Below are 25,796 nucleotides of genomic sequence, written 5' to 3'. Positions count from 1 at the left end.
GATTTGAATAAGGGATCATCGCTTTCATCTGGATTCACCTGGTCAGTCTCTATCTTGGAAAGAACAGGTGTTCATAATGATTTGTACACTCAGTGTATATTTACCCTACCTGCAATTAAGCTCAGCGAACCATTTCAGAATCATGCATTTCAAGCATCTCTGCAAAAAAACATGCTAACTGTTATTTATTTCACAAAGTTATTTTTCCTCAGAGATTTCACTCTCTCTGTGTGCAGACAGCAATGGAGGCCATGGGCTTGATAGCCATTATGGTGAACTGTTATCTCATTGGCCAGTGTGGTCAGCTGCAGCGTCTCTTCCCCTGGCTGAGCCCTGAGATGGTCATCATCTCCATCGTGGTACTGGAGGTAAAACGTAGCCAGCCATTTTGTCTTCACTCTGTGACACCTAGTGGATCGATGCCACAAATACAGACAACAATCGTAGCAATTGTGGTACTTTTTATATACTACCTTTATCAAAGCCAAGGACACTGTACATAGATCCACAAAGATTACAGAATATAAAACAATGGACCATAGCAAAAAAAGGAGGAGGTGTTGTCTAAACACAAGTAAATAGCCTTCACTCAAAGATGACATCTTGTTTTGAATATCAATTGCAGCATTGTACAAGAGGTTAGACACATTGTGCTGTCTTCAAAATGAAAAAGGAAAGGACAGGTAACTGAGAAACAATTGCTAAAGTGCTTGTGCCCAATGTGCGGCTCAAACCCACGACCCTGAGAGTAAGAGTCTGATGCTTCACCGGCTGATCTAGCCCGGGCTTGAGAAGAGCAAGCAGCTCCCTCTACATACCACACACAGCATTGCAACATCACACATACGCTATCCACTCTGGTATAGGTTAAGATCACATTATTCATCAATTGTGAGCAAGGTCTACCTGAAATTTGACGTCTGCTTTATCCCAAACCCTCCGTAAGACACACATACATATATAGGTTGGAGAGGTTGGAGCAAGGGGCTGCCACATTGGATGCCTGCAGGGCAGTTGTTGTGGGGGGGTTAAGTGCCTTGCTCAAGGGCACAACGGCAGGCAATAGCATCAGCAATCTATACTTTTCTGTGTTCTCATGTCAGTGTTTGTTTCCTTTCTTGTTTTGGGATATACAGCATTTTGCCATCCTCCTCAAATACGTCATCCATGTGGCCATCCCTGATATTCCTGGATGGGTCGCAGACGAGATGGCCAAACTAGAGTACCGTCGAAGGGAGGCTTTCAAGGTACAGTCACATAGCTCTAAACACTTTTGGCTAAATCCCCAGAGAAACCTGTTATATAATGTACTTCGCATCTCACCCTTGTCAATCACTATCATCCTCCAAGTTTGTGTCCTTTTGGTGGATTTTCTTTGCATTTTCTGATACATATAGCCACTGAAGGGCATCCTTTTGTACTGACAAAAGTATGTATGAAACTTCATTTGAACCCTTCATGATAACATAATGCTGTCATAATGTCATGACATAACATATTTCATACAGTCATGAAAGCTGATGTCAGCATGTCGGCATCTAACTTTACACAGTCATGAAACAAACCAAAGCTGGTCACAAGCTAGGTTTCCGTCCAATTGGTGACAGATTTGCACGCGAATATTCTAGAATCTGCATAAAGAAAATATGTACATTTCTCCACCAGTGGTATATTTCCACCAAAAAGACTTGTTGCAGATTTTTAAAAAACAGTGCGTGATGATATAGTGCACACAAAATTTACTTTTCCGCGTAAGTTTACAGTACCTGTCAAAAGTTGACACTCCTACTCATTCCAGGATTTTTTCTTTATTTTTACAATTTTCTACATTGTAGAATAATAGTGAAGACATCAAAACAATGAAATAACACATATGGAATCGTTTAGTAACCAAAAGAGTACAATAAAAAATGTCAATATATTTTATATTTGAGATTCTTCAAAGTAGCCACCCTTTGCCTTGATGCCAACTTTGCACACTCTTGGCATTCTCTCAACCAGCTTCATGAGGTAGTCACCTGGAATGCATTTCAATCAACAGGTGTACCTTGTTAAAAGTTCATTTGTGGAATGTCTTTTGTTAATGTGTTTGAGCAGTTTTGTTGTGACAAGGTAGGGTTGGTATACAGAAGATAGCCCGGTTTAGTAAAAGACCAAGTCCATATTATGGCAAGAACAGGTCAAATAAGCAAAGAGAAACAACAGTCCATCATTACTTTAAGACATGAAGGTCAGGAAAGGAAGACTCAGAGTTACCTCTGCTGCAGAGGTTAAGTTCATTAGAGATTCCAGCCTCAGAAATCGTCAATTAATTGCACACAATTGCACCTCAGATTGCAGCCCAAATAAATGCTTCACAGAGTTCAAGTAAAAGACACATCTCATCAACAACTGTTCAGAGGCTGCGTGAATCAGGCCTTCATGGTCGAATTGCTGCAAAGAAACCACTACTAAAAGACACCAATAAGAAGAGACTTGCTTTGGTCAAGAAACACGAGCAGTGGACAACGGTAGAAATCTGTCCTTTGGTCTGATGATTCCAAAAATGATAATTTTGCTTCCAACCCCCCGTCTTTGTGAGACACAGGGTAGGTGAACGGATGATCTCCGCATGTGTGGTTCCCACCGTGAAGCATGGAGGTGTGATGGTGAGAGGGTGCTTTGCTGGTGACACTGTCTGTGATTTATTTAGAATTCAAGGCACTCTTAACCAGCATGGCTACCACAGCATTCTGCAGCGATATGCCATCCCATAGTGGGAATATCATTTGTTTTTCAACCGGACAATGACCCAAAACACACCTCCAGGATGTGTAAGGGCTATTTGACCAAGAAGGAGAGTGATGAGTGCTGCATCAGATGACCTGGCCTCCACATTCATCCGAACTCAACCCAATTGAGATGGTTTGGGATGTGTTGGACCGCAGAGTGAAGGAAAAGCATCCAACAAGTGCTCAGTGTATGTGGGAACTCCTTCAAGACTATTGGAATAGCATTCCAGGTGACTACCTCATGAAGCTGGTTAATAAAATCCCTTGTAGTAGGCTATCTTATCACATGCAGTCAAAAGGAAGCATTCTGCGACAGGGCCAGGAGTGGCAACAAATCATTTTGTTTTGTACAGTTATCTGTACTAAACAGCTCTACAAGGCAAGATGCCGTGCTGCTCTTTTGACAATTTAGTTGATCAAATTTGATCAGCGGAGAACGAACACTCTACTCTAACATGTTGACCAGATCGCTCGCGCGCATGTTGATTTTGTCCACCTACACCAGACGTGATCAGGACACGCAGGTTGAAATAGCAAACCGAACTCTGAACCAACTATATTAATAACTATATTAATTTGGGGACAGGTCGAAATGAATTAAAAATTCATGGTAATTTAGCTAGCTAGCTTGCTGTTGCTAGCTAATTTGTCCTGGGATATAAATATTAGGGTGTTATTTTACCTGAAATGCACAAGGTCCTTTTTGTCCAAGATATTTGTAGAATTTTGACCCATTTTGAGTCAAAATTGTGTGTTTTTTACTCCAACAGTTAATCCACAGAAAAAGGGGGCATTTTGTTAGTTTCTAATAATCTCTCCTCCTTCAGTCTTCTGTGGACTTTATAGGTGCATTGCCACCACCAACTGGACTAGAGTATGGACCTCAGTTCAGCTTTCAATCACCCACATGGGTATATGCTCCTTAAATCAATGAGGAGTTGGTAGAGGCGGGACTTGCAGCGAGGCGGAACTTGCAGCGTGTCAAGCGTCAAAAATAGAACCAAGTTATATTGTAGCGCCTGGCTATGCAGACGCTCGCGAGCAGTTTGGATGAAATTGTTGAATAACATTGTATTTTGTACATTTATTTTGCAATGCTCGCACACGTAATGAGAGTGGTGTGGTCAGCATGTTATGGGGATGTTTTCACGCACCACTGATGTTTGTCCTAAAATCCGCCGAAATTCAAAGTTTGAAGTAGGAAAGACGTCAAGAGCAGCTGTCGAGAGGAAATCATGGCTCTCGATGTAAAGTCCAGAGCAGACGGAAGGGCATGCATGTAATGTCATCTGACTTGTTCAGAATGAGAAGTAAAATGTTGCTAATCCATGGATAAAAATGGACTAAACGGTGAATGATATCCAAGGCCTAAGAAGAAGACTTTCTTGGGCTGTTGTGTTTTTTAAGGAAGACATGGCTGGAGTTTGGGCGTGGAAGAGTGAGTTGGAAATGGCAGCGAGTAGTGCGGACCTAACAAACTGTAGTGTAGCTTAATAAACTGTCTCCCGAGTCGTAGTGGGAGGACCACATACCATATCATCGGGTGTCTCCAAATTTACGATGATGTGATGGTTATTATATTAATGTTTATGTATAAAGGCATTTCCACCGCCATTTCCAGCATAATACATTTTACCGACACAAAAAGATCCCATCATGTCAAATTAACAAATTATCTGCCAGCATTTAGAAAATTACACTGAAACTTATGATATAATATATGATATATGACTTTACTCGCATAAAAACTGTGGATGGGAACGTGGTTACAGATAGTGTTGCCTGCCAAGTCTGTTTTCTTTCTGCCACATATTATACATACAGTATTACCTTGTTCATATGCAGAAGCACGAGCGTCAGGCCCAGCAGCACTCCCAGCAACAGCTGAGGAGGCAGCTTGAGGAGGAGGAGCTGCAGCGTCAGGAGGAGCTCCAGACCGAGGCCCAGCAGGAAAGCGAGTACCACAAGGCTGACAAACAGCACCACCATGAGAAGGCCCAGTGGAAGCCTGTGGACAAGCCCAAGAGACCCAGCTCTCTGCTGGGCAACAGCAATGTAATGAAGCTCAAGCAGATCTTTCCCCAGCAGGGGAAGTTCTCCTCAGGCACGGCCCTCTCTCCGCAGTCCCCAACCGGGGGAGAAGCCAAACTAGCAGGCTTCCTCAGCTTCAAGTTCCGGAAGTCTCCGGAGTTGAAGAAGGAGCCGTTGTCGGTAACACCAGCACCGGGGACCGTGGTGACGGCTGCGTCCGTGAACCAGGAAAGGTCCCAGTCCCCCAACAGGACCTTCAGCCAAGGGAAGCTGTTCAGCTTTAGCAGATCAGAGGGGGCAGTGGTGTGTGCGAACGGGCCTCAGCTGTCCAAACCAGGCGATGCTACCCCCCAAACGACTCCTAACAGTCAGCCCACCAGGCAGGACCTGAATACAACTCCCTCAGGCGAGTTGTTACCCTCGTCTGAGAGCGAGAGGAGAGAAACAAACAAGACAATCTAACGATACTGACACTTCTGGCTCCAAGTGTTAGTCAATCATCATGGCAATATGTAAAATGTAAGAAAGGGATGCAGAGAACAATAACGTGTTATTATTGTTAACATATCAACATGGTTTAGGTCATACTGAATAAACTAAATAAGCTAAAATGTAATGTAAGGTCAGAATGTAAGGTCAGGTTTTGGGTTCATTCTCCACCATCCAAATGATATAACAGTAAATATAGGCTATATCTGTTCTATATACTGACACCCTAAGTGTATACTATGTACAAATTGCAACAGTTTACCCCCTTGAATGAGGCCCTCCCTAGTACCACAACTAAATGCAGTTATAAGACTGCATGACTTGTGGTTCTGATCATCATGAAGCGATAAGATCTGGATGGCAGTTTATTCCATCCCATATTTTGTCTTTCCATTCATCAGATTTGATGTGTAAAAAGCATGGCGAAACATCTGCATGCCTGAAATAAATGTCTTATTCAGCACCTTATAAGCCAAAGACATCTTATATTCCTGCAATAGTACAGAATGAGCACATTCACGGTGACTGAAAGATATTTTATTTTTCTTAACTTTGTTTTTCTATTAATTATTTTAGCACATGAAATAGTGAATGTACCGTCGATGCAAAACACACTCCAATAAACTTCATGAGACCAGAGGAAATGTAACGCATCACTTTTTGAACACATTCTACCACACCAAGGATGATAAATATGATATAAAATAGAATACACTATATATATAAAAGTATGTGGACACAGCCATGCAATCTCCATTGACAAACATTGGCAGTAAAATGGCCTAACTGAAGAGCACTATCATAGGATGTCACCTTTCCAACTAGTCAGTTTATCAAATTTCTGCCCTGCTAAAGCTGCCCTGGTCAACTGTATGTGCTTTTATTGTGGAACTGTGAAGTGCAACAAGTGGAAACATCTAGGAGCAACAAAAGCTCAGCTGCGAAGTGGTAGGCCACACAAGCTCACAGAATGGGACCGCTGAGTGCTGAAGCGCTTAGCGCATAAAAATCATCTGTCCTTGATTGCAACACAAACTACCGAGTTCCAAACTGCCTCTGTAAGCAACGTCAGCACTATAACGGTTAGTCGGGAACTTCATGAAATGGGTTTCCATAGCCAAGCAGCCGCACACAAGATCACCATGCGCAATGCCATACGTCGGATTGAGTGGTGTAAAGCTCACCGCCATTGTGGCAACAGTTTGGGGGGTGACCTTTCCTGTTTCAGCATGACAATGCCCCGTGCACAAAGCGAGGTCCTTACAGATTTTTTTTGTTGAGAGCGGTGTGTAAGAACTTGACTGGCCTGCACAGAGCCCTGACCTTAACCACATCAAACACCTCTGGGATGAATTAGAACACCAACTGCGAGCCAGGCCTAATCGACCTCACTAATGCGCTTCTGGCTGAATGGAAGCAAGTCTCCGCAGCAATGTTCCAACATTTAGCAGAAAGCCTTCCAAGAAGAGTGGAGGCTGTTATAGCAGCAAAGGGGGGACCAACTCTATTTTAATGCACAAGATTTTGGAATGAGATTTTAGATGAGCAGGTGTCCACATACTTTGATCATGTAGTGTAGCTTAAAGTCTGGGTAGGAGGCAAGGCAATGGATATGTCTGCCAGAACACAAGGAGAGGGTAGCCTGATGACCTTTTATTGAATCGATTGTGTCTTTGGTCTTTGTAGGTGTAACCAGTGTGAAATGGCTAGCTAGTTAGCAGTGCGCGCTAGTAGCGTTTCAATCGGGGGACTTCTCTCATTCAGAGACCTTGAAGTAGGCCTAGTGGTTTCTCTTGCTCTGCAAGGGCCGCAGATTTTGTCAAAGTGATAGGTAAGATGCTTCGAAGGTGACTGTCGTCGATGTGTGCAGAGGGTCCTTGGTTCAGGCCCAGGAGAGGGACGGAAGCAATCCTGATTTGATAGATGTAGCGACCTGGTACTGTAGTCAATAAATAACTCCTCTCTAGTGGTCCGTTTGGTTGAGAGAACGTAATCACTGCAGACAGGTAGGAGGGGATTCGCACATATAACTAACTATAACATGAGCTAGCATGGCGACTTCTTTGTCATGTAGCCTGCCTATTCCCACCGTCTGTAGTTAGATTATTTACTAGCCACCTTTGTGTGTATACGAAATATGTTTCAGTGAATTCCAACATGAGAAAAAAAACATACCTCACGGATGCTCAGTAGAAATAAACATTCACAAGCAAATCAACACAATACCCAGGTAACTTTATTGAGAACATCTTTTCAGAGGGTCATTTCCATATGAATTCAGTCTAGCTGACGATCAGCTACCATTCTGTTCCTTGGTGGTGCGTGCTGTCTACGTGTTAATGTTGAGAATGTGCTCGTTTTTTTTATACAGTAAGATGAAGCACTCCTTCGTTCAATTCTCAATAGTAAACAGCGTGATGACCTTAATAGACATTGTGTGCTGTGATTTTAACTGTGTGAATGTGCCAGGTCCCACATTCACACAGTTTAAATCAGAGCACACAATGTCTATTAATTAAGGTTAACTTACTTTATCAAAAAATAAATAAAAAACAACACTTGTCTACCTGTGGAAAGAATTCTCAACATGAACACATGTAGACAGCTAGCATCACCAAGGAACATAATGGTAGCTGATCGTCAGCCAGCCTCAAGATCACCTCAAACAAGATGAGCCGACGCCACCTAAAACATATGGCCTGCAGAGTTTATACTGTACATGCTTTCAAACAAGAATTAAGTGTGACTGTTTCAGGTAAGATATGATTATCTAATGATCGAAAGGTTCTGGACACTGCGAGTCCTTAAACTATTACCTGATAATGGTCTAAGGAAACAAACCATGTATACACAGCCCATAGTTTGACAGGATTCACAACTACACTACCAGATCATTGTAAATAGCAACAGAGGGATATAGAGAGCATATCAGGAACAATACGCCCCATTTTAGTATTTACATTTGTCAAACTATGCCCCACATTAACAGTTTAACATCAGCTGGTTACTTTTGAGACAAGATTCTATACACCTGAATGGCACATTTACCCCACATATTGACTTACCGGTAAGTCCTTTTAGCAAGGCGTATCCTATAGGTTCACACAGATCGATTGAGCTAAGTTGCAACTCAGCAGCTATGCTTTTACTTGTGGAGCCATGCCATGTTAACAGTCAGGTAAGTCCACTTCCCTATACTATCCAGACACTTATCTTCATCAAGATAACTTTTCTAGATGTGACGACAATCTAGCTGCTAGTGGTAGATTGTAGCACGTCTACGGGGGAACAACGGTTATGCACATTGACAAACATCGAGCATCGTTTGTTGCTGCAAAATTGGTCTGTTTTTATACTGTAAAATGGTTTGCCCCAATATGAACCTGTGGGAGCATCCTCCATATTCACACCATTAATCCCCTCGTTAACTCAACAGTGTGTGTGCTTTCCTCCACTGTTGTCACAATGTAAACTGAGGGAGGGTCCTTAATTGATCAAGAAACGTTTCCATTAAGGCAATTCAATCACTCAAACTAGGAGACGTCAAAACTTTCAGGAATGCAGCCTTCTGAGGCAGCATTCCCCATAACAACCTGAGACGAATTCAATCTTAAGTCTATACACAGTCTTTCCTTTTCAGTAACTGTAATAATTGTTGGGGATCTCACAAGCATCCTTCAGTGTTATGGTATACCGCCGTCATCGTATTTATCTCAAACTAAAATAAGAGGCTGTGGAGACAATATTCTATTTACTGTGGAGACAATATTCTATTTACTCCAAGCCCAGAAGGATGTACATAAAATGGCATAGAACCTAATTGATTAAATGGACATGACTGTAAATCATGCAGGTCAAAATACACATCTAGTACAAGTAAACTAATGAAAGCAAACAAGGGCACTGAAAATGCTCCTCACGTAAAAACATGGTCAAGCAACAATTAAATATGAGTCCTAGGGTGGAGGAGGTAATGTTATTGTTATGAAGACAGAGCTTTTCAGCTATGTGCCAATCGAAGACTTAAAAAAGGACAGTTAAGGGAAGAAAAAATAAAAATGCTAAAGTAAATAAAAGACAAAACTGTCAACATCCCAAGATCATGTTGTACGATGTAGGAAGTGGTATGTCCTGTCTGTCAAATGCAACTTTGCCTGTGTGCTTCTTTATCTGTAGTTCTGTGTATGTACAGCACTCTATGAGTCCTCATTTAATTCCCGACTGTCGGTTCTGGCAATTTTCCGCGGGGGTGCAGTGTTCTCTCCCTCTGCTTGTTCCTGCTCCCGCTTTTTGGCCGCATTCTGTCGAGACAAAATACAGAGAGGGGTTGGAAAACTAGCTGACCTACAGTAAACCGCAATACAGTGTCTATATCGTGTGAAGAAACAATGCATTAGGAAGGTATCAACTTTCCCAATATTTTACCTTTTTGTCCCACTGTTGGTGAAGATATCTCAATAGGATATTTGTCTTCTCTGTAACAATGACTTATAAGAAAAAATATCAGATCAAAAAACAATATAACTCACAAGAGAATGTACAGTAACAGTCAAAAGTTGGACACACCTACTCATTCAAATGGTTTTTCTTTATTTTTACTATTTTCTATACTGTAATAAACTTTGCTGGGTCAGCAAATAACACACTTGAATACCGAAATTGGAATATATGCATAAAGCAGTTTTATCTGCTGATGTTCAGAATTTGTATGGCACGGATTACACAGGTGGCCATTTCAATTACAGTACCAGTCAAAAGTTTGGACAAACCTACTCATTCTAGGGTTTTTCTTAAATTTGGACTATTTTCTATATGGTGGAATAATAATGAAGACATCAAAACTATGAAATAACACATATGGCATCATGTAGTAACAAAAAAAAAAAAAAAAACTGTTAAACAAATCAAAATATAATTATATTTGACATTCTTCAAAATAGCCACCCTTTGCCTTGATGAAAGCTTTGCACACTCTTGGCATTCTCTCAACCAGCTTCATTAGGTACATGTAATGCATTTCAATTAACAGCTGTGCATTGTTACAAGTTAATTTGTGGAATGTCTTTCCTTCTTAATGTATTTGAGCCAATCAGTTGTGTTGTGACAACGTATGGGTGGTATACAGAAGAGAGCCCTATTTGGTAAAAGACCAAGTCCAAATTATGGCAAGAACAGCTCAAATAAGCAAAGAGAACCCCATCATTACTTGAAGACTTGAAGGTCAGTCAAATCGGAAAATGTCAAGAAAGGAGGAGATAGGAGGTGTGATGGTGCTTTGCTGGTGACACTGCAGGTAATTTATTTAAAATTCAAGACACACTTAACCAGCATAACTACCACAGCATTCTTCAGTGATACGCCATCCCATCTGGTTTGCTCTTAATGTGACTATCATTTGTTTTTCAACAGGATAATGACCCAAAACACACCTCCAGGCTGTGTAAGGGCAATTTGACCAAGGAAGTGTGATGCATCAGATGACCTGTCCTCCACAATCACCTGACCTCAACCCAATTGAGATGGTTTGGGATGAGTTGGACTTTGGAATGAAGGAAAAGCAGCCAACAAGTGCTCAGCATATGTGGGAACTCCTTCAAGACTGTTGAAAAAGCATTCCAGGTGAAGCTGGTTGAGAGAATGCCAAGAGTGTGCAAAGCTGTCATCAAGGCAAAGGGTGGCTACTTTGAAGAATCTCAATATATATGTTGATTTGTTTAACACTTTTGGTTACTACGTGATTCCATGTGTGTTATTTCATAGTTGTGATGTCTTCACTATTATTCTACAATGAGGAAAATAGTTTAAAAAAAAGAAGAAAAACCCTTAAATGAGTAGGTGTGTCCAAACTTTTGACAGGTACTGTATACCAATGAGCATTTGGATCAGGAAAGTATCCTCTACAAGACAGAATGTTGAATAAAATGAGTTTAACTTACTTTACTGGTTGTCCATGTGGTTGGTCCTTTTGCAGGTAGGAATGAGAGACAATATATCAACAGGAAAGTTTAATTAAGTCAACTTTTCAACCGCTGGTAATGTGTTCAGATTACTATCACCTGAAGCATGCATTTCAGGTGATAAAAATACATGCACGAGACACATGCATACTTTCTGAGCTTGTGCACATGTATACATGGTTCTGCGCATGCTTCAGGTGATCGAAATCTGAACACACTGCCAGCGCTTTGAAAAGTTGATGTAATTACACTTTCCTGTGGATATATTGTCTCACATTCATACCTGCAAAAGGACCAACCACATGGACAACCAGTTAAGTTAAACTATCCTTCTATTGAATCCAATGCAATTCAACATTGGGTCTTCAGGCTAATCAATAATGTTAACCATTATCAGTCAAACTACACAATATTCAGATCAGAAGTACACACTAGCACGCATATACTGTGAGAACAGAGTATCGTTTGAATCTGATGGGACACTCACTCTGTTCTGATGGATACTCCCGAGTTGGGAGATACACAGAGGGCCTCCGGTTCTGAAAGACAGACAGAAATAGGTGATGATGTGTCCACTAACTGACTAACCCAAACAACAGGCGAGAAATATAAAGTCCAATTACAATATGCATTGTTTGACACTAAATTCAATATCTATGTTGACCATTAGCAATTCATGCTCTCAGGTGAAATTTATTTGACATACAGAACTAAGGGCAGGAAGACACTTACTGACGCTTTGCAGACAGAGTCTGCATGAAATCTGCTGAAATTGCTTTTGTTGTAGACTGGTAGTCCTTTTAAAAACTCTGCCTGTTTAGGAAAGATTGCAAAATGTGAGAAATTAACCTAGCTGACTAACGTTACTCTAGCTTTTTAGGATACTTAAATTCTGAACATTGGGATTGGGAAATATCTTCCTGGTTAGCCAACTGAACAATTGCTGTACCTACCTAAATGACATTGGCCTAGCTAACTAGATAATGCATTAGATAAGTAGCTATCAAGGGACAACATAACGTTAAGCATATAATATTAAACGTTATTTTTTCTAGCTGTCATATTCTGTTAGCTCAACCAGCTTGATGACGAACAAATAAACACAGGGCCAAAATTGAACTAGTTCATAGTCAAAACAGGGTAACTTAGTTAGCTAGCAGTCAACTGTAAACATATTTTTTTGCTTGAAAGCTATATAAAAGAAAAAGACGTTACCTTATCCATGGTGGCTTTATACCACAGAAAGACAGACTAAAAGATGATGCGTTAGCTGATGCGCGAGGAAAATGTTAGCTACAGTAACACGAACCTGCGTAGTTTACTAGCGTAATTAAAGCCAACGCTGTACAGCGTATTTTGCTATCTGAAATATTCAAGATTACACAAAGTACAAGGAATGTGTGCATCAATTCTTAGTCATTTACAAGGATTCTATAAGCTAGCAAGAACACCAGTTTGTTAACTAGACAACCCGTTATATCTATCTAGCAACTCACTAACGTTAGCTAGCTTGCTACTAGACAGTGTTTTGTCGTAGCTAAGAAACCGCTGGTTGTTTACAAGTTCGGGTTGACTATGACACAATCAAATAATTATGTTTTTTTTTTTGTGAAATTAGGTTTGAGATAATCAAACTATGTTGAATCGAATAATCAAGCATACTTGATGGCTATAGAGCACGCAAGTTAGCATAACAATTCCATATACTCCATATTTGTTGCTCGTCCGTGTATGGGCGTTCCTCTTCTTGACTGGTGCTCCATTGGCTACAGGAGAGGATAGACGGTCGTAAAAGGACAATGCTCACTGGGTCACTAGTTTTTACACGAGAAACCAGCACGCCAATAGGAAGAGGGGCTCCAGATCCCGTCACGTGATTTGATGGCGGAGAGGCAGTGATAAGCAGTAGCTAGCCATGGCACACAAATTCCTTGTTATTCAGTATCAAAGTTTGTGAAATTATTTTCACAAGGAGATATTAACACAGACATTGAGATATAAAATATGTTAACCATGGTTTTCTGATCTTCCATCATCTCCAACCCCACTGATTTCAACCAACAACACTCACTCATGCTAATAAAAATGCTTATTCCCCCCCTGAAACACAGTGCTTTTTTTTTGAGCAAGACACAAATTTGAATGACAACTGTGTATCAGCATGGTATGAAGGTCCGAAGATGTGTTTATTTTCGCAGCAACTAAATAGCTTACACAAGCAGCACAGATGCTTATATCCCACCACTTACATATTAAAAGTCCAATATTCAAATGCAGGAACTAGTTCAACCGCACCACTGCATGTTGACAGGTGCATAAGTAAAACTAATTTTGTCACAGTTGATTCCCTATGCCATTTAAGCTAAATTGACTTACTGCACCAACCTACCAAGCCTTTCCAAGATTGAGTCTGAAATAGATGAGAAAGACATTGAGAATCCATTTCATGGTCAAATACATCTGCAAATTCATCTTCCTTCCAGTAGATGCTACTCATAGGATGAAGGGGAGGACCATCCTCCTCAGTGAATTTCATTAAAATAAAAACTGTAAAACATGTAAAAAGTTATGCTTTTTTGATAAAATACTAAATATTTTCACCTCACCAAATAATTTATTAAAACATACTGTTTTGCAATGAAGGTCTACAGTAGCCTCAACAACAATCTGTAGGATAGCACCACGGTCTAGCCGGAGGACAGATAGCTTCCATCTTCCTCTGGGTACACTGACTTCAATACAAAACCTACGGGGCTCATGGTTCTCACCCCTTTCCATAGACTTACACAGTAATTATGACAACCTCCGGAGGACATCCTCCAACCTATCAGAGCTCTTGCAGCATGAACTGACATGTTGTTCACCCAATCAAATGATCAGGGAATAAATCTAGTACTGAAATCATAAGCTACAGCTAGCTAGCACTGCAGTGCATAACGTGGTGAGTAGTTGACTCAAAGACAGATAAAGACAATAGTTAAACCGTTTTGAACAATGTATTTCTTCCAAAATGAAGAAGAGAGAGATTGTCCATTTTTTTCACTTTCAATTTCACTTACTTAGCTAGAAAATGCTGCTAGCTAGTTTAGCCTACTCAAACAGTGGGATGCTACGTTAGCTAGCTGGCTATGACTAACCAACACAACTCTTCCAAGTCATGGAAAGCTTTTGGTTTGACTAATTTATTGCCACCGTGGCCCGCCAGTGTAAGTGCTAGACTGCTTACCTTTTCCCGTCACACTTTTCCCGTTACACTGTAACGTTACTGAATGATTGTAGCGGATTTACTAACGTGTTCGTTCTATTGGCTATTTTGACTATGACATTACTTTAGCTAATATGGTGACAAAGATGTAGGCTGTGTGTAGTGGTTATATGGTTTGGCTTGGAAAGGTTTTTTCGGCTGATGTGAAGGGAAAAGGTGTGAGGTATAGATGAGAGAAGGAATACAACGTGGCTGCTATGAAAGTGAACTGTGTTTACGCTTGATCAGGGGTGTATTTATTCCACCGATTCTGTTGAAAAACGGAAAGGGGATAAACATAACTGAATTTGTTCATTAGAAACTCGTTTGCAACTGTTGGACTAATGACTACACCCTATATCAGCTAGATGCAGGCAAGAGTGTGCAAGGTGTGTCACTGTCACGTCAAATTTTTCTCTCGACCTGTGTGCACCTACATTGTAAACTTTCATTCGCTAGGTTGTGCAACCTCGTGATGCTTAGCCTAAAGCTATCGCTGTTACACTGAACTGGGTGAATGGAATATGAATGAGTCATCCAACATGGAGTAATAGAAATAAGGCCACGCTCATTAATTTTTTGCTTCCTCCCTCATCTTAAATAGCACTGACCGCCACTGCTGCCTTCACATATCCAATAACTCAGACATCCAGCTCTAAACAAAACTGTACCAACAAGTCTGCAGGTTCTTAGATTGCCTAATAAATCAGACTTTCATGTGAAATCATCAAGTTTTCCTTACAAGCCAGAATGTTGAATAAAATGACATCTGAATTTACTCTACTGGTTGTCTGTGTGGTTGATGCTTCAGCCACTCAACATTTTTGACAAAATATACATAGGAAAGTGTTGTTTACCCCACTTTTTAGAGCGCAGGTACTGCCGTTGAAATGTATATCTCCTGGAATATGCGAAAAACCATGTCAACACCTGCAGACGTTGGTTACATGCATGCATCACGTGCATGTACTTCCATCTTGTGCATGTGCCTTTGGTCATGAGCAAACAAATCTTGATTGCTACACAGAGACTGACGTTTCGAAGTCAGGTTAATAATACTTTCCTGTGGATATTTTGTCTAAAATTTCTACCAACACAACAGACAATCAATAGAGTAAGTTCAATTAAGTTTATTCAACATTCTTACTTGTAAAGGTATTGTTTGGAATGTTTTAATGTAAATGTGCATGGTGTTGCCTACATAATTGGAAGGCAGTGCCATGTTTCGTGCCTATTTTTTGGGGCATCTTCCACATGGTAGTAAAACCTGGGCACCTTTGCACCACAACTTCGATAAGTTTACTGACAAAATAGTCCATTGGGTGGTTAGTGTGAGAGGGATTTCCGTCCTTTTAGCATCCTACGGAGAATCACCTCGATGCCACCCTGCGTGCTGATCCTCTTGATCCAGCCGTGGGTCCGCTTCCGCTTTATATTCTTGGGCTGGTACTCTGTGCCCCGCTTCCCTGTGCGAACCTGCTGGTGGTGCCAGGGGAGTTGCTGGAACACTCCTGCCCCCTCTGCCTGTGATGTGAGAGGACCACACCGAGAGGTCAGGGGAGGTACACTGGCCCAGGACAGAACCCAACCACTTAGTGATCGCGGCTGGGCGCCACTGGATCCTGGAAGCTCTAGTGCAAAATTCCTGCTGGATAATAAGAGTATGAAATGTCAGTTTCATGATTTAACCATGTAAACTATTCAGCAGAGTGCTAAGGCATTCAAGCTTTAGGAAAGTATGACTGTTGGTTTGTGAAAGTTTATAACTAGCTAGCTTAGTTGGCTTTTTAAAGCAGACTTGGTCATAAGGGTTAGTTAGAATGTGTTCATGGATAGCTAGTTCACTCAAAGTTAAATCATTGGAAGGAAAATACAAGTAGGCAATATTTGTCTGATTTATCAGGTTGTAATTCACAATTAATTGGTATATACAGACTGAAACATTGGCGTGCAAAATCATGTAAATGTTCCTAACAAGCCAGAATGTTGAGAAAAATAATCATTTTAACTTACTATGCCGGTCTCAAACAATGAGACAGGTGGGTGTTTTGAAATAGAAAAGCTGGCGGTGTGCACATCGTTAAATTACTTCATAAAAAAAAATAGTAATGGAGCAATTTCTAAATTCCAATTCACCACCTGCATCTGGACAGGCGTATTAAATGAAAGTAAGTTCAAATTAACATTTTATTCAACATACTTGGCTTTTGATGAAAATGTACAGCCTGATTAAATCACACAAGCAACGTATTTGATATGGAGTGGTGGGTGTAATTAAACTAGCTTCGTTACAGTCGAAGCCACAATCAAACGCGCAAAGATAGCCTGCAACACTGCTGCAGCATCATTTAGGTACAGATCTAGCCCAAGAATGTACTGTTAAGGTGTACATATCCAGAGTTAGCCTAGCTAGCGCTAGTTTGCCGAGGTTGAACCTCAAAATACCTTGCCATGACTTCTCAAGCATTCCATTTTATATTCATTTGAAGAACGCAATTACCTAGTGGAACATATCACTCCATGAAACCGGTAAACCGACGACCTTATAGTATTCATTATATATAATATTCACTTTTTTTCACTGACATTGAAACAACATCAACGCACAGGTTCTAAACCATGAACGCAATCGAATTGCGAAATAGCCTCCTTCCATCCAGAGCTATGATTGGCTTGCGTTTTTCATCCAATCGAAATGTGTCTTACAGATACTAGCCACATATTTCACTGGATGTATAATGTATTATTATTTATTTTTTAATTCCGGATGTATAAATATGAAGTATCCGGTTGGCGTTTTTAATTTTATTTAAATGTTTTTTTTTATTATCAACACAACAAATACAAAAAAAAAACAGATATACAAACAAGAGTACATATACCTAACATACAGACAGGGGTATTACATATCACGATTAATTTTCAATTTGTTAAATACTTTTATGGTGTATATTGCTTTTTTTTTTTACATTTACTGATAGAATTGAAATATTATTTTGAAATTATCTTAAATAATGTAAAAAGGGGTTTGTTCTCTGCCCACTTCATTGTATGGACAAAGAATCTTCCATGAAAGATAAACAAATTGACAATGAAAATTAAATCAGGGTCCATATAATTTGGTTCAAAATAAAACAGAATATCAGAGTCTTTGAAATTAACATTAATAGTTGTTTCTTTTAAAATAAAATCTTCTAACTCACACCAAAATCTTCTGACATCAGAGCAGTCCCAAAATAAATGGTCAAGAGTCTCTGGGTCACAATCACAAAATACACATTTGTTATCAATAGCTATTTTAAATCTGTGTATAATCAAGGTCTTTACAGGGTAGATTCTATGAATGAGTTTGTATGATACTTCTTTCACCTTATTAGATATGCAATATTTACCAGATAACAATGACATTTTGTTCCAGTTCACTTGTCCTAGGGCTGCATTCCTGTACATTTTAGCAGAGGGAATAGTAATATATTGACATAGTTTCCTTATATACATGTTATTACATTTATAGTTTAAAATGTTAATTCCTTCTAGTTGTATTGAGGCTACATAATCCTCAACAGTTGCACTTGGAGTACTGTTATATTCTCCTAAAATAAGAATAGCACCTTTAGGGACAGCTCTAACAACAAGTTGATACTCCTCAGGAGTGAATGTAACATTGTGTGTTCTAATAAATACTTGTCCATATAGTTGTCCATCATTATTCAATAATTGTTTAACCCAAATAATGTTGTTGGAAAAACAGTTCTGGAAAAACAAAGACTTGTTTTTGAATTTGATGTCTTTATTATTCCAGATTGAATACCTATGAGGGGAAAAATTGTGTTTGTACATGAGGTTCCAAGTTATGAAAGTTTGCAAGCTTAATAGGGATTTTACCCATATCAAAGTTGCATTTGAGTAAGAATTCTAGACCACCAATTTGTTGGAATATTAAATTAGAGGCCTCCCGGGTGGCGCAGTGGTTAAGGGCGCTGTCGTAACCGGCCGCGACCGGGAGGTCCGTGGGGCGACGCACAATTGGCCTAGCGTCGCCCGGGTTAGGGAGGGCTTGGTCGGTAGGGGTGTCTTTGTCTCATCGCGCACCAGCGACTCCTGTGGCGGGCTGGGCGCAGTGTACGCTAGCCAAGGTGGCCAGGTGCACGGTGTTTCCTCCGGCGCATTGGTGCGGCTGGCTTCCGGGTTGGATGTGCGCTGTGTTAAAGAAGCAGCGGCTTGGTTGGTTGTGTATCGGAGGACGCATGACTTTCAACCTTCGTCTCTCCCGAGCCCGTACGGGAGTTGTAGCGATGAGACAAGATAGTAGCTACTACGAAATTGGGGAGAAAAAGGGGTAAAAAAAATAATATTAAATTAGGGATGATATTCCAGATGCAATCCTTATTTCTTAAATAGTTTTGTATCCATTTAATCTTAAAAAATTCAGAGCATTCAACTGAATGCCTCACTCACCTTGGGGTTGCTTTTCTTAAATAATGAGGTTTATTCCTCCATATGAAGTTAAATAATTTAGTATCAACCATTTTAGTTACTGACAGAGGAACATCCAAGGCAAGGGAGGTATAAACTCATCTGGACAGACCTTCAGATTTTGATAAAAGTACACGTCCAGATAAAGACAGATCTCTTAATAACCAGGAATTAAATCTCTTTTCAATTTTCTCTACAATAGGAGAGAAATTTAAGTTAGCCCTTTCTTTCTGGCCTTTGCTAACTGTAATACCATGATATGTGATCACATCTTTTACAGGGATATTACATACTGAGTTTTAGTCACATCTTTTGAATGCAAATAATTCACCTTCCTAATATTCAGAGATTAACCTGATACATGTGAGAAGGCATTAATACACTCAATAGGTTTCTTGACTTCATTATGATCTTTTAAAAAAATGGTGGTGTCGTCAGCCAATTGTGAACATTTTATCTCTTTGTATTGTATCTGAATACCCCTAAAACTATCCTTATTTATATGAAGTTCCATAACTTGTGTGACCAATAAAAATAAGAAAGGATAAATTGGGCATCCTTGTTTAATTCCACGTCTAATGTCGAATCTTTGTGAAGTTCCATGGGATAATTTAACAGAGCTGTTACTATTATTGTAAAGTGTCTTAATTACACTTACAAATGCCTTGTAAAAGTCTACAAATAAAATAAAGCTATCTTCCATAATGTGCTCAATGTAGTCTATCAAGTCCAATACTAGTCGAATATGATTACATATATATCTGCACTTCATAAAACCAGACTGGGTATCGTCAATGATTTGGTCAATACCTTTTTTAAGTCTTTCTGCAAAGATGGATGCAAGTATCTTTCCATCGTTGTTCATTAACGTGATTGGTCTCCAATTTTCTAACATCATAGAATCTTTGTTTGGTTTGGGTATTACAGAAATTAGGCCCTGTGTCATGGAAACAGGCAGGACCCCTAAATCAATTGCCTCCTTAAAAACATTAAATATAAATTCAATAATATCCTCCTGAAAATATTTATAGAATTCACTGATAATGCCATCATTCCCTGGAGATTTGTTTTCTTTAACTTGCAGATGCATTTTTTTATTTCATTAATATACATAATTTCATCACAAGACTTTTGGAAGTCTTCATCTATGAATTTTGCACAGTCTTTGACAGAGTCTAGAAAGGCAGATATGTCACTAGTAGGACAGCCATTACTGGTATAAAGCTTACCATTGAATTCTGAAACATATTTTGAAATATCTTTGGGGTTTTCATTTTCTTTGCCATCTATATTGAGTTTATGATTAGATGTAAATTCAGAATTCTTTCTTTCTAAATTGTAAAAGTATTTTGTATTCTTTTCACCTTCCTCCAACCATCTCCTTCTTGATTTTACAAATGCCCCTTTTGCGTTCTCTTCATACATTCGGTCCATTTCTAGTTGTAAAGAGAATAACTGACCCTTTGCTTCTTCATCAAGGTCCTCCATAGAGATTAGAGAAAGTATTTCCTTAATCTTTTAAATTCAGCAATTTCTTTACCTCTCTTTGTGGCTGTTTGTCTTATTTCATACTTCATTAATTCCCAAAATTTCCCATAAGACTTAAAGAGTTGGGCTTTCCTCCAAATGTCTTGTATAATATCTTTGGCATCCATCTTGAAATTATAATCTTCCAACAGTCTACTATTGAGTTTCCAATAACTCCGATTCGGTCTAACTTCAGATCCATTCATATTTAAAGATACGAATATAACTTTATGATCAGTAAGAATTGATGGTTCAATTGATACCTTGACTAAAGAATTATCTAATGAATTAGAAATCAACCAGAAGTTGGCGTTTCCACTCGCCACAAAATATGCTCCACGGTCGATGATGAAGTCAGAGTGTACCCAGGGTAGCTGTAAAGTGATAAGAGGAAGCCCAGTGGCAGTCAGTTGGAGAAGATGAAGCGAGATGGATTTTTGGCAGACATTCTGCAAATCTCCACACAGTTTTCTGTTTCCAACACTAGAATCTGTAACAAACAGAGTGGGCTATATTTTGTAGACTTTACCCATAGCCAAAGTAAAACAAAAATGCGTTGTTTAGAAGGAATTATTTTCGTGAAAACGTCTGGTGCTTCCGAACGGTTTGGCTGAAAAAATTTATATGGCCACTCTATGGAAAGGGGAGACTCAGGAACCCAATGGTTTTCTCCGGACTCGTCTGAAAGTAACCCAGACAAATGAATGGAAGTATGGAGGTAGATTTGTGCCAACAAAAGTAAGGGGCTAAATATGTGTCTGGTCTAAATATGTGTCCTGTCTGGTCCCTACACATGCTTAGGAGCCTGGGAGATCGTCACATTTTCCGTTGTCAATAACCCTTGCAAATTTACATTGTAGAATAATAGTGAAGACATCAAAACTATGAAATAACACATATGGAATCATGTGGTAACCAAAAAAGTATTAAACAATTCAATTCAAAGTAGCCACCTGTTGCCTTGATGACAGTTTGCACACTTTTGGCATTCTCTCAACAAGCTTCACCTGAAATGCTTTTCCAACAGTCTTGGAGTTCCAGATTCCAGGACAGATTTCCACTGGTCTAATGTCCATTGCTTGTATTTCTTGGCCCAAGCAAGTCTCTTCTTATTATTGGTGTCCTTAAGTAGTGGTTTCTTGATAGCAATTTGACCATGAAGGCCTGATTCACGCAGCCTCCTCTGAACAGTTGATGTTGAGATGTGTCTGTTACTTGAACTCTGTAAAGCATTTATTTGGGCTACAATTTCTGAGGCTGGTAACTAATTAACTTATTCTCTGCAGCAGAGGTAACTCTGGGTCTTCCTTTCCTGTGGCGATCCTCATGAGAGCCAGTTTCATTATAGCGCTTGATGGATTTTGCGACTGCACTTGAAGAAACTTTCAACGTTTTTGAAATTTTCCGCATTGACTGACCTTCATGTCTTAACCTCTTGAAGCTAAGGGGCACTATTTTATGTTAAACGGCCTATTTCTCAGGACCAGATGCTAGAATATGCACAAAAATGACAGATTAGGATGTAAAACACTAAAGTTTCCAAAACTGTCAAAATATTGTCTGTGAGTATAACAGAACTGATATTGCAGGCAAAACCCAGAGGAAAATCAAACCAGGAAGTGGCTTCTATTTTGAAAGCTCCATGTTCCATAGCCTGCCTTCGCTCCATTTACAGGGATATCAACCAGATTCCTTTTCCTATCGCTTCCTCAAGGTGTCACCAGTCTTTAGACATAGTTTCAGGCTTTTATTTAGAAAAATTATAGAGAAAGATAACATCGCGTCAGGTGTTCGCATGAGTTTTGCTCGCGCAACAGAGTTTGGGCAGCCATTGCCTCTCCCTCTCCTACTGATAAAGACAGTTGCGGTTGATATATTATTGATTATATATTTTAAAAACAACCTGAGGATTGATTTTAAAAAACGTTTGACATGTTTCTGTGGACATTACGGATATTATTTGGAATTTGTCTGCGTTGTCGTGACCGCTCTTTCCTGTGGATTTCTGAACATAACACGACAAACAAACGGAGGTATTTTGTATTTAAAAATAATCTTTATGGAACAAAGGGAACATTTATTGTGTAACTGGGAGTCTCGTGAGTGAAAACATCCAAAGATTGTCAAAGGTAAATTATTAATTTGATTGCTTTTCTGATTTTCGTGACCAAGCTACTTGATGCTAAGTGTACATAATGTTTTGTCGAGCGATCGATAAAGATTGCTTTCGCTGTAAAGCAGATTTTCAAAATCTGAGACGGCAGGTGGATTAACAAAAGGCTAAGCTGTGTTTTGCAATATTGCACTTGTGATTTCATGAATATAAATATTTTTAGTAATATTATTTGAATGTGGCGCTATGCAATTCAGCGGTTGTTGATGACAATTATCCCGCTACAAGGATGGGTAGCGTCAAGAAGTTAAAGTAATGATGGACAGTTGTTTCTCTTTGTTAATTGGCTGTTCTTGCCATAATATGGACTTGGTCTTTTACCAAAAAGGGTTATCTTCTGTATACCACCTCTACCTTGTCACAACACAACTGATTGGCTCAAACGCATTAGGAAATAAATTCCACAAATTAACTTTTAACAAGGCGCACCTGTTAATTGAAATGAAATAATACCTTGAAATGTATTCCAGGTGACTGTCACTTCTAATCCCGCTCCTCCCCTCTGGCATTCGACGTCGCCGGTTTACTAACCACCTGTCCTGGCATTCCTCATTACGAGCACCTGTGCTTCATCATTAGGCACACCTGGACTCCATCACTTCACTGATTACCTCCCCTATATCTGTCACTCCCTTAGTTCTAGTCCTCAGGCAGTATCGACTATGTGTTTCATGTCTGTATGATACTTGTGGTTGTTCATTTGGGCCAGGATCCGGTTATTATTAAATGCACCACCTGCACTTGCTTCCCGACACCCAGTGTCTATGTTCCAGAATACTGCCTCACCAAATGGAAGCAGCGGGAAATCAGGACATCTCCCAGACGGTCGACAAACAGGGATACCTACTTCGTTAGCACCATGACCAGCAAGCGCAACTGGGGACGGCTATGGAAGATGTTCTTCAATGTCTTGGAAATGCCTGAGAGGCGTTGCCTTCCACTAGTGGAGGATACTCTGCCACCAGTTGACCCAGCACATCAGTCTGCCCAGGTCAGTGATGCCCGTAGGTCTTTCCCGGATAAAAGATTGAACCCCATTCATATGCCGTGGCTACCTACTCCAGTGCTCCCTCTATTTTGTGCATCAAATGGGGGCTGGCATGTCATGATGACAGCTTCTCATTGGATGCACTCATCGGGATGGCCATCCGGTTGGATAATCTACTTCGGGAACGTCGGTGCCCACATCGCTTCTCTCCCTCCCTCAGTGAACACTGTAGCAGAGCCTGAACCTATGGAGGTAGGGGTCACATGCCTCCCCATGACGGAGACAGCTGAGGCTCTGTCTCTATTGTGGTCAAGGGGGGGGCTTCAGCAGTGTCCGGTACGTCCCAACTCGGGATCCAAGAGAGCAGAGGGACGGTCGTAGGATACTCACACCTACCCCAGGAGGTGGTAGATTACATCTTCATCAGTTTCTTTTAAACCCTTTATAGTGTTGCTCACACTAGCTGGCTGTCCCTCATGTACTGTTTCTACAGCACTAGTGGATTCTGGTGCCGTGGGGAACTTTACTGACCAGACCCTTGCCTCCTCTCTGAACATCCCCTCATACCTGCTCTCCTTTCCGGTTCAAGCCCTTGGTAATCGGCCACTAGGATCCGGAACCATCACACACACCACATCACTCACCCTCGCCGTGGAGTCCCTTCATCAGGGAAACATCCCCTTCATCACTAGTGCACAAGCTCACAAGATCATCCTCAGCCTCCCATGGCACCAACGCCATAACCCCACTATCTCATGGTTGAGGATGAGAATCATGGACTGGTCACCTGAATGCAGGATTACCTGTTTTCCTGTTCCCTCTCGTGTCATGTCCCAGACCACAGGGGCTGTAGATGCGGACATTTGCCATGCTCTGGAGAGGGAACCCGTTCCCACTACCTGTCCTCCTGAGTGCATCTACGTTCCCACGGGGGTAAGGGAGTGACTGTTGACCTGGGCACACAGCTGTCGTCGCTGGCCATCCTCACCCGTACTATACAATCACTCTCTGAAAAGTATTGGTGGCCCACCTTGGCGCAGGACGTTACTCGCTACGTCAACTCCTGTTCTGTGTGTGCCCAAACTGCCTCCCTGGCACGCTCCAGCAGGGCAACTCCTCCCCGTGCCTCAGGATCCCTTGTCTTATCTGTTATTTGACTTTGTTACTGATCTCCCCTCTGACGGTTTCACCACCATTCCGGTGGTTGTGGAAGGATTTTCTAAATCATGCCGGTGTATTCCTCACTCTGGTCTCCCTACCCCTCTCTAGGTTGCTGAGGCACTGTTCCAGCAGGTCTTCCAAAGAACATTGTGTCCGACCGTGGCCCCCCATTCACGTCACAGGTATGGAGGGCTTTCATGGAGAAATTGGGGGTCATGATCAGCCTCCCTTCTGCGTACCGGCATCAGTCCAACGGGCAGGTGGAGAGGATTAACCAGGAGCTGGGGAGGTTTCTGAGGAGTCACTACCTGGACCGGCATGGGGAGTGGGTCCTTTTTCTCTCTCTCCTCCTTCCCTGGGAAAAATGTGCCCAGAATTCGTTACGTCACTCCTCCTCCATCGGGCTTATTCCCTTGTGTATCCTGGGTTGTCAGCTGGCCCTGGCTCCATGGATTCTGAGCCAGACCGAGGCCCTTGTGGTGGACGACTGGTTCCGGCATGCAGACGTTTGGAGTGAGGCTCCAGCGTGCTGTCCGTCGCCAGAAGGAACAGGCGGATCACCACTGCAGTGAGGCGCCCATGTTCCGTCCTGGTGACCGCGTCTGGCTCTCCACCAGGAACCTCTCACTCTGCCATCCCTGCAAGAAGCTGAGCCCCAGTTTGTGGGGCCTCTCAAGGTTCTCAGGAAGGTCAGTGAGGTGACGTATAGGTTACAGCATCCCAGTGACTACCGTATCTCACATTCATTTCATGTCTCCCTTCCGGTGGTTCCTGGTCCCCTGGCTGATGCTGTCCCCCATGACATCCATTTGCTCCCCTGGACCAGTACCTGGTGGACTGGGAGGGGTGTTGAGTTCCGGTGGAGGACACTTTGGGCCCCAACATCTGTGATTTCCATCTTAGCCGTCGTCCTGCGGCTGGAGCCATGCTTCACGTCTACTCCTGCTCCTCCCCTCCGCCATTCGACATCGCCGGTTTA

General features: G+C 41.1%; 3 protein-coding genes across 7 annotated transcripts in view; 1 reads left to right on the top strand and 2 right to left on the bottom strand.

Moving 5' to 3' along the window:
• Positions 1 to 5,417, top strand: part of LOC110530116 (anoctamin-8-like) — a 30,377-nt gene extending 24,960 nt beyond the window's left edge. The window contains 4 exon segments of the mRNA XM_021612944.3: positions 237 to 368; positions 1,137 to 1,247; positions 4,617 to 5,249; positions 5,251 to 5,417. Of these exon segments, the coding sequence (XP_021468619.2) occupies positions 237 to 368; positions 1,137 to 1,247; positions 4,617 to 5,249; positions 5,251 to 5,295 (921 nt within the window). The 3' untranslated portion in view covers positions 5,296 to 5,417.
• Positions 5,418 to 7,505: 2,088 nt separating this feature from the next.
• On the bottom strand, positions 7,506 to 13,046 carry LOC110530115 (DET1- and DDB1-associated protein 1). 2 transcript variants are annotated; one of them, XM_021612943.3, is made up of 5 exons: positions 12,464 to 13,046; positions 11,981 to 12,061; positions 11,736 to 11,787; positions 9,717 to 9,778; positions 7,506 to 9,592 (listed from the first exon to the last, which is right to left on the bottom strand). In XM_021612943.3, exons 1-5 carry the CDS (start codon positions 12,470 to 12,472, stop codon positions 9,488 to 9,490), a joined length of 309 nt encoding a protein of 102 aa, XP_021468618.1. In that variant the 5' UTR covers positions 12,473 to 13,046; the 3' UTR covers positions 7,506 to 9,487. The 2 variants fall into 2 exon arrangements, with proteins under 2 accessions (XP_021468618.1, XP_090038121.1); XM_090181995.1 differs by having other exon boundaries at positions 12,911 to 13,038.
• Positions 13,047 to 13,402: 356 nt separating this feature from the next.
• mrpl34 (uncharacterized) lies at positions 13,403 to 17,146 on the bottom strand. 4 transcript variants are annotated; one of them, XM_036985667.2, is made up of 2 exons: positions 16,993 to 17,146; positions 13,403 to 16,137 (listed from the first exon to the last, which is right to left on the bottom strand). In XM_036985667.2, the coding sequence occupies exons 1-2, from the start codon at positions 17,046 to 17,048 to the stop codon at positions 15,819 to 15,821; spliced, it is 375 nt and encodes a 124-aa protein (XP_036841562.1). In that variant the 5' UTR covers positions 17,049 to 17,146; the 3' UTR covers positions 13,403 to 15,818. The 4 variants fall into 4 exon arrangements, with proteins under 4 accessions (XP_036841562.1, XP_036841561.1, XP_036841563.1 ...); XM_036985666.2 differs by having other exon boundaries at positions 13,403 to 16,140; positions 16,993 to 17,145; XM_036985668.2 differs by having other exon boundaries at positions 13,403 to 16,140; positions 16,938 to 17,039.
• Positions 17,147 to 25,796: the final 8,650 nt, after the last annotated feature.

Source organism: Oncorhynchus mykiss, chromosome 8 (assembly GCF_057628025.1).
Source record: "Oncorhynchus mykiss isolate SJ-2025 chromosome 8, ASM5762802v1, whole genome shotgun sequence".
NCBI classification, from domain to species: domain Eukaryota; kingdom Metazoa; phylum Chordata; class Actinopteri; order Salmoniformes; family Salmonidae; genus Oncorhynchus; species Oncorhynchus mykiss.
This window is presented reverse-complemented; position numbering and strand designations above follow the sequence as displayed.

Bases quoted from the DNA above. Each gene is read 5' to 3' on its own strand.
- LOC110530115 (XM_090181995.1), bottom strand. From the start codon at position 12,940: ATGCTAACTTGCGTGCTCTATAGCCATCAA. The intron at 12,062-12,910 runs GTATGCTTGATT...TTTCCTAAACAG, and splicing joins GCGTGCTCTATAGCCATCAA to GCAGAGTTTTTAAAAGGACT. The intron at 11,788-11,980 runs GTAAGTGTCTTC...TCTGTCTTTCAG, and splicing joins ACTCTGTCTGCAAAGCGTCA to AACCGGAGGCCCTCTGTGTA.
- mrpl34 (XM_036985665.2), bottom strand. From the start codon at position 16,570: ATGTGCACACCGCCAGCTTTTCTATTTCAAAACACCCACCTGTCTCAT. The intron at 16,141-16,505 runs GTAAGTTAAAAT...CTTATTATCCAG, and splicing joins CATTGTTTGAGACCGGCATA to CAGGAATTTTGCACTAGAGC.